This window comes from Zea mays, chromosome 2 (genome assembly GCF_902167145.1).
Source record: "Zea mays cultivar B73 chromosome 2, Zm-B73-REFERENCE-NAM-5.0, whole genome shotgun sequence".
NCBI classification, from domain to species: Eukaryota; Viridiplantae; Streptophyta; class Magnoliopsida; order Poales; family Poaceae; genus Zea; species Zea mays.
In genome coordinates, this window is record NC_050097.1 from 114660844 (window position 1) to 114669777 (window position 8934).

At 43.0% G+C, this 8934-nt stretch overlaps 1 protein-coding gene across 2 annotated transcripts; it reads left to right on the plus strand.

Annotated features, from left to right (window-relative positions):
- Window positions 1-4289: 4289 nt before the first annotated feature.
- On the plus strand, window positions 4290-6549 carry LOC100382246 (Cytochrome P450 71D7). Of its 2 annotated transcripts, XM_008670104.4 has the most exons (3): window positions 4290-5285; window positions 5634-5959; window positions 6103-6549. In XM_008670104.4, the coding sequence occupies exons 1-3, from the start codon at window positions 4365-4367 to the stop codon at window positions 6182-6184; spliced, it is 1329 nt and encodes a 442-aa protein (XP_008668326.1). In that variant the 5' UTR covers window positions 4290-4364; the 3' UTR covers window positions 6185-6549. The 2 variants fall into 2 exon arrangements, with proteins under 2 accessions (XP_008668326.1, NP_001168470.1); NM_001174999.1 differs by having other exon boundaries at window positions 4374-5285; window positions 5634-6360.
- The last annotated feature ends 2385 nt before the right edge of the window (window positions 6550-8934 follow it).

Below are 8934 nucleotides of genomic sequence, written 5' to 3' on the forward strand. Positions count from 1 at the left end.
GATTCCGGCGCGCGCCATCTATCAGTAAGTCTAATCAGTGTGCATCATCTGATTTGGCTTTTTATTTCAGTTCTTCTGATTTGGTCATGATTTATATTCGGAATTTAATTTGGAATTTGTCTAATTATTCAACAGCATGTATATATCATAGAGCATTATTTTATATATACATGTATAGATCGAGCCTCGCCAAATCACATGCATGCAGCTTGTGTGTCCAAAGATAACTAAAAGTGTGGACTACACGACATGTGTGCCAAATCTTCACGACATGTGCATGCACATAGACACTGCATCTTCACGACATGTGCATGCACACAGACACTACTGCAGGGTACGGTGGTGTTTACACGTATGTGCATTTAAGATAAAGGTTGTTCCATTCCATCGTTACAGAAACAAACCTAAAGATAGCCGAATTTATTATTTAGAGTACCTTCGGTATAGTATATAAAGCATCTCACAGCAAGATTTATACTGGTTATATTTTTACATTCCACAACACAATATTTATATTTCTAAAAAAACTTTTTACAACAATATACTCAATAATTTATCTAATTATACTAGCTAACTTTGTGGATTACACGACATGTGTGCCAAATCTTCACGACATGTGCATGCACACATACACTGCATCTTCACGACATGTGCATGCACACAGACACTGCAGGTTACGGTGGTGCTTACACGTATTCTATTTTATCACTGAAAGTGTTCACGTGTACACATGGTGCTTTCCTTCGTCAGCGTTCAATTCCTCTGGTTTATACACATGCATAACGATGTGCGTGTAGCTACCAAATAGCGCGTGGATCTATAGCTTTATATAAAAAAATCATAATAAGACACATCATACATGCAGCTTTACATACAAAATTAAATGGCGTCCGGAGAGATCAAGAACGTGATGTAAAACATCAAGACTAAGGTCTCCTTTGGAATATGCAATTTTTTTCTATTTTTTCTATGTTTTTCTTGTGAAAATAAACTGATTCTTGTAAACTTTTTGTATGATTCATATGTTCCAAATGAGACCAAAATATATTAACTAATAAATGGCTGCTTTATATATTTGGAGCCCCCAATGCTGCGCTCCAGTTCAATCCATCACATCAAGCCGACCTAGGTAGGGATGGCAACGGATAAACTATCCGCGAATAATGTCTCTGGACATCCATATCCGCTACTTATATCCGATATCCGAATCCGTACCCGTTATCCACTATGAATAAAAAATAGTATCCACATCCGTTACCCGCGGGTAACGGATATCCGCGGATATATCCGTTTGCCCACTACACATACAACATATTTAAATCCAGCAAATTCAAATATAATAACATATTTGTCCAGCAAATTTAAATATGATAAAAACATACAACCATACAGAATTTGTCCAGCTGAAAAGCCTACAAGAATCTAGGTAAGGCATTGAATTAATAAAAGTAACTAGGATCACGGTATTTCCAATCTGAAAAGCCTACAAGAATCTGAAAATCTACAAGAATCTACAAAGACACTGGACCTGCTAGGCGAGCTAGCAATGTCCTGTGCAATGCTCGACGTGGTCGCGTGGAGAAGATCGATCCCCCTGCGCAGTGCTCGGCGTGGAGAGTAAGGAAGGTCGTGGTCGCGAGTGGCTGGCAGAGAATGGAGCTGCACGAGGACGACCGGTCTCCGGTGGCGTGTGTGAACAGTGAAGCCTCCGGCGGCACACGGATCTGAGCTACAACGGGAGTGGGGACCGGCCGTCCGCAGTCCGCACACGCTGGGTCGCTGGCATGCACGAGGAGTGGGGACCGTCAGGCACCGGACCGTGGTCGTGGTGGCCACATGGCCGGGTGGTGGCTGGCCATCGAGGCCTTGAGGAGGGTGGGGGTGGGTACTGTGGTTGTGGGCTTGTGGCTAGACCTAGACGGGTTGCTGCCTTGCCTTGCTAGATTGGGGATTTGGGGAGGCTAGACGGTCAGGAGATGGGCGGGCCGCGACGGGACTTGGGCTCGCTGTGGTCCGTGAAGTGGTTCCAAACTCTAGTGACCCCACATGCGGGGCACAAGTGTAGGCGATGACCGTCGGAGATGCGAGCAGCAGCGAGTGGCGCCCGAGCGTCGATAATGGCGGTGACCGCCGGAGATGCATTAGAGAGCATTATTTATATACCACTACCAGAATTTGGCTCTTTATCGAGTGCCAAATGATTTGCCGAGTGTTTTGTTTCGGACACACGGCAAAAAAGCTCTTTGTCGAGTACCAAAAAAAACTCTTGGTAAAAAAACACTCGGCAAAAAACTCTTTGTCGAGTGTTTTAGTTTTGACACTCGGTAAAAAGTTTCTTTGTTGTGTGTTTTTTAACACTCGACAAATAACTTCTTTGTCGAGTGTTTTTTACACTAGGCAAAGAGCTTATTTTGGCAAGTGTTTTTTTCAACACTAGGCAAAGACAATTTTAAAATCATATTTTAAAGTAGTAAATTAATTCAAATGAAAAAGTTGTTAACTACAAATTTGTATAGCTCATCAAAATGTATAATTTATATTTTGATCATTTCTTCATATGATAAAATAAAAGTAAATTTGTTCATAAAACCTATATCTCTTTCTTGTAATTTATGAAACTATAAGAGTGATGTATAAGATTTGTGAATAATATTAGAATCATTATATGTGATGAATAAATGACTAAACAACCAAAATAAACTCAGCAAATAATCATTTACCAATAAAATATTTGACGAATGTAATACTCAAAGTGCAAAATTGTCTTTGCGTGTATATAACGCCCCAATATATGCATGCCACATCACATGCATATGCATGCAGCGTTTGTGTGTCCAAAGACAACTAAAGCTGCGTTATCTTCACGTCATGTGCATGCACACAAACACTGCAGGGTGGTGCTTACACGTATTCTATTTTATTTCTGAAATTAAATTGTTCACGTGTACAAATAATATGATACACGTACGCTGTGCTTTTCTTCGTCGCCATTGTACTCGTCAGGTCTATATATAACGCTGTGCGTGTAGCTACCAAAATTGCCGCGTGGATGATCTACAACTTTATATAAAAAAAACATAACAAGGCACATCATACATGCAGTTTTATATACAAAATTAAATGCAGACCGGAGAGATCAAGAACGTGATGTAAAACATCAAAACTAAATATATTATATGTGTTTGGTTTGGGTTTGGCCTTTAACTCCCAAAAGCCAAACCAACGGCCCGACAGCCTTTTTCAAAAATTAACTCTTTTGCTGTATAAAATTGAAAGTATCTTTAAACTTGTTTTTAGTGGTTTAAGATAGAACTATACAAAAATAGAAGATCTTTTATCGATTTTCACCAAACGGTTTTTAGTTTTAATTTTTACTGCTCACAACATTTTGTTACACATGCCACAGCCTACATTAGTTTTTTTTCACGGTTACAATCAAACCAAATAGATCCATTGTCAAAACATAAATTTGAAATATGCATGTACTAAATTTGAAATATGCATGTACTAAATTAACTAAATGTCTGGCCCACCTCGGGGCACGCGCGGGTTGGTTAAATTAAATATACTAGCCATGAACGTAAACATATCATATGGGACGACCGACAATCTAATGCTCGTACAGAAGAAAGCAGCCACTATCAGACATTTATCAATAGCACAAATTACTAGTAGAAAAAAGCTCTAAACCTACAGTGCGTTCAACTTTTTACAGTCGCGCGGCAGTCGCGCGGCAGTAATAATAAACTAGTAGATCCAACTAGGCAAGCGCCAATAGAAATGACTATTTCTGCTTGTGGTTGGTATAAGTAAACCGCCAGTGATAATCTAATTTTCGCTGTTGGTTTCCTTACACCGTACCAACCGCTAGTGAAAATAAGCGATTTTCACTGGCGGTTCTGTTAAGAAAACCGCGAGTGGAAATAGGTTTCCACGAGCGGTTTTGTTAAGCCAACTGTTTGTGACCTTTGTAGTATAATTATGCTCATTGCAAAAGTTGCATATGAACATTATTTCTATGGTGCCAACCGATACTATAGCTAGAATATTTGTACCATTTGGGGCCACCAACCGTGACTTGTATTTATTTTTTGTTTAAGAGCTTTTTACTCTGCCGTATGGATAGAGAGGAGCTCTATTTATGGTGATTTTTAGAAAGGTGTTGCTAGTTTTTCCCAATACATTCTAATGAATATTTCACATATCCAACTATTTAAAAAGTATAGCAAGTATAATGATGCGATTGCATGTAGCCCTTCTTCTATAAATCACCAGCGTGTTAGTATACTGATGGATGATGCATGCATGCAGCCCTTCTATAAATCCAGCTAGCGTGTTAGTTAACGCTGGACTTCCATTCGAAAATGGGACTTGTCATCATCTTGTATGCCGTTTCCATAGCAACACTACTAGTCCTCCTTTGGTTTCACAAGCCCGGAGTAGTCACCGTTCCCGGCGACGAGAAGCGACGTCGACGACTTCCGCCTGGACCATGGACCCTTCCAGTCATCGGCAGCATCCACCACGTGGCGCGCGGCCTAGGACACCGCACCATGATGGAGCTGTCCCGTCGGCACGGCCCCCTCATGTTCCTCCGCCTCGGCGAGGTCCCGACGCTGGTGGTGTCCAACGCCGAGGCGGCGGAGCTGGTGATGAAGACCCACGACCTCGCCTTCTGCTCCCGCCCGACAACCAGCGTCACCATCGACATCGTTGGCTGCAAGGGCAAGGGGCTCGGCTTCGCCCCCTACGGCGACCGGTGGCGCCAGATGAAGAAGATCGTCGTGGTGGAGCTTCTCAGCGCCGCGCAGGTCAAGCGCATCGAGTCCATCAGAGCCAACGAGGTGGGACGCCTCCTCCAGTCCATCGCCGCCGCCCGTGGAGCCGTCAACGTCAGCGCCGAGGTGAAGGCGCTCGCGCCGGACCTCGTGGCGAGGGCCATGTTCGGTGGCAACTGCGCCGAGAAGGCCGACTTCATCCGCCGGTACAACGAGGTCAGCCAGCTGGTGTCGGGCTTCTTCCTGGTGGACCTGTTCCCGTCGTCGAGGCTGGTACGGTGGCTGAGCATCGGCGAGCGCCGTCTCCTGAGGAGCTACGGCGGTATCCAGCGCATCATCGCGTCCATCATCGAGAGCCGCAAAGCTGCCAGCACCAGCGACGATGGGGACAACTGCAGCTTGCACGACCATCCTGCAGAGGATCTTCTCGGCGTGCTGCTCAGGCTGCAGAAGGAGGGCTCGCTAGCTTTCCCTCTCACCTCCGAGATTATAGGCGCCGTCATGTTTGTAAGTACCCCTACTCTTGTTCTCTTTGCACTTATTTTAACATATCAATTCACATTAAATTAATTCTCCATCAGTCCCAAAGTAAAGAATTACATTTTACAGTCATATATAGTGTCAACTCAAATTATTTCAAGTCGACCATATAAAAAGGTATTAATATTTACTAGTTTAAATAAGTACCAACAAATTCAACATGAAATATAAATCTGTAGCATATATCTGGGGACATACAAAATTTGGCTAAATTTTATGATAGATTGATTTCGACCACGAGTAGACCTAGAGTTTCTGTTCTATGATAGACAAAGTACACATAATAACGTACAAATTACTATGTACTTGTTTCAGGACATATTCGGAGGTGCCACCACAACCCTAGGGTCCACGATGGAGTGGGCTATGTCAGAGCTAATAAAGAAACCAGAGACGATGAGAAAGACACAAGAGGACCTTCGTCACGTGCTAGGTGGGCCACAACGAGGTGTCATCACAAACACTGATCTTGTTGGGCTCACCTACCTACCAATGGTTATTAAGGAGGTTCTTCGGCTACATCCTCCAAACCCTCTGCTGGTCCCGCGTGAGTCTAGAGAGGATTGCCAAGTCATGGGCTACCACATTCCCAAAGGCACCAAGGTGCTCGTGAATGCATTTGCGATCTCCAGGGATTCCAGGTACTGGAACAACCCTGAAGATTTTAGCCCAGAGAGGTTTCAGAATAGCAATGTCGACTACAAAGGGACTGATTTTGAGTTCACGCCCTTCGGTGCTGGTCGTCGCCGCTGCCCTGCAATCATGTTTGCCACGTCTACTCTAGAGATTGCATTGGCAAACCTTCTCTACCACTTCGACTGGGCTCTTCCGGATGGAGTACACCCAGAGATGGTGGACATGTCTGAGCAATACGGGATGGGTGTCACCAAAAGGTTAGACCTGCATTTGAGAGCCATCCCATATGTATACTCTACTATGGCATAGGTATGGGGGTGGTAAAAGCTACCTGCACCTTAACTTGAGGTCCTTCGATGATCGATCATTGCATCTTCCATTTTCTGAATAAGGGTGAACTTTTTCTATGCCCATCTTGTAGGTCACTGGTTTGTTTTACATAGAGCAACTTCAGGAGCTTCCTAAATGAAACTTCTACTTTGTTTTTTGCCAAAAAGAGAAAAAGTACCCCTCTAAGAGTTTGAAAAACAAGTCCATTAAAAGTAAGAAATTGGATGTAACTTTCTGTGGTGGATAGCAACTCCATGTTCGCTCACTTCGCCTTGCACCCCCGTTGCCCGCTTCACGTTCTTTTTTCAACACAAGTCCAACATCATTACTGTAAAAAAATATTGGGAGACATGCTCCCTAATTAACAAAGGCAGGCATAAAAGAGTATCACCTCTCTCTCAAAAGGAAGCACCCTACTCTCTTAGTGTTTACTAACATTTCTTTCTACTGAAAAGCGGTTCCCCCAATCCTTTATGCAGTTCAACCGCATATCTCACAGACTCACCCAAATTGCTAGATCTGGACGCCCCACATATATATAGCCTCCATTTTGTTTCTTCAACCTCTCTCCACATGTCCAATTCACATCAAACTTGAGACAAAAGTTGAAAAAGAGCATTTACTCTCTCCCTTGTCACTCGCACTACCCCAAATCTTCTCCCAAAATCGTAGTGGGAAAACTTGGTATGAGGTTAAGATCTCGGATCTTTGAGTTCCATTCTTCCATCCCACTTGCTTTGAGCTTTGGGCAAACATCAAAACCTTGGGCAGATTTGTTACTCTTGGAGCTTCTATACATCTAGTCATCGCTTGAGAGTCTCCGAGTTTGTGGAAGGCCTCAAGAAGTTTGTATCACTTGCTCTCGAGCATCTAGTGAGTGACCTCATCTTGATCTGTTTGGTTGGTGAGGGGAGCAATAGTGTTGGAAAAGTCCTAGCTCTTTATGGGCTCCTTAACGGGGAAGTAGGGCACCTAAATGGTGTGACCGAACCTAAGTAAATCTCGTGTTCTTGTGTTCTTTGCTATTGTGGTTGTTCTTATTCCATCTTATTCTCATCATAGTGCAAGGATTGGCGCATAACATTTTGTGTGTAGGCTTTAAGGAGCACTCCCTCTCAGATCTACTACACACATACCTTTGGAAAATCAAGGACTTCACAAATCAAGGGCTTACTTGTTAATCTTTGAGATAATTTTGCTTTATTGTTGATTTAACTAGTTGAATCAGTTTAGAGCGGTTGAACTACTCTAGGTAGTAGTTGAACCGGCCTACACCAATTGAATCGGTTCATCTCAGTTTGTTTTGAGTTTTTGTTGAAATTTTTAGGTGTAGCCTATTCATCTCCTCTATAGGCTACTTTGAGATACAAAGTCGAAACGAACCTTGATCGGTTCACCGTAACAAAGTGGAGGCTTAGGGATCAGAATCGTGAAACGAAATAAAAACGAGATTGCAACATGATATCGAGCACATGCTTCAAACGAGAGACCCTCCGAACGAACCCACTGTTCCTTCAGAGGCTCGAGGGATAGAGTCACTAAGTCTACTCGCATGTCCTCATCAAAAATCGAAATGAAACCTCCAAAGGAGCATAAGGCTCCCTCGGAGGCTTAGGGGCTACATGTAGTTGTTGGTGGGTAACCCGGGTCAGGTATGATCCCAAAAATAACGCAAGAATTAAAACTCTCGAAGGATGAAACCAACCCCTCAACTTCGCCTCACTCGACCCTGATCTCCTGGTGTTAGGACACGATATGAATTTTAGTAATGTATGTCGGTGTTTGGTACCAGGCTACCAGCAACACACTATGGATGGATCACGTAGTGCTTTTTGTGGTTGGCAAGATCAATTATAGCTCGATGGTTCGTTCTTAACATGATAGAACACAAAGATTTATATATGTTGGGCCACTAGAATGCGTGATACCCTATGTCATGTGTGCTTTTAAGATGATCTTGCTCTAAATTCGAGGTTACGAAGTATCAAGGAAGTAAGAATGCTCTCTTAGACTATCGGGGTGACTAATTGTTTTGTAGGGGCACCTAACCCATCTTATATAGACGATATGATTAGGATTATGTATCAACATTCTTCCTTATCGCCTATCCTACATTTTCGAAAATCCGTTCTGACTCGTGTGCGACGCTGAGCTTCATGTCAGCCTTATCGGAAACATCCACTATGAATTCTTGGGCTCCAAGCTATGTTCCACCTCTGGGTCTAAGTTAGATGGCATCCCACGAAATCAGCCGTCCAGATCACTCAGGTCCTTCAACGGACCTTGAATCCAATCCGTGTTATGAGGACCCAAGGGATATAGTTAAGATACGGATACGGGTACAGGACCGGATACGGGTAGTTAAGATTCAGGACGGATACATGACGAGACCGGGTAATAATTCGGGCAGGTAAGAAACGGATAACAGATACTACTCGGGTAGGTACCAGATAGTTGTCGGGTAGTTCGTCCCAATGATATTAATTGCTCAACCATCTAACAAACACATAAATTAAGCAATACATAATCATGTATATGATAGATCAAATGTAGGAAAGGAAACCGATAAAATTGACATCATGCAGTTCAAAGTTACTAATCACAAGGACATTGTGGAACCAACATCACAATATTAAAAATTCATAAAATA

Coding starts and splice junctions, on each gene's coding strand:
- LOC100382246 (NM_001174999.1), top strand. CDS start 4,554: ATGATGGAGCTGTCCCGTCGGCACGGCCCCCTCATGTTCCTCCGCCTC. Junction 5,286..5,633: donor TTATAGGCGCCGTCATGTTT/GTAAGTACCCCT, acceptor TACTTGTTTCAG/GACATATTCGGAGGTGCCAC.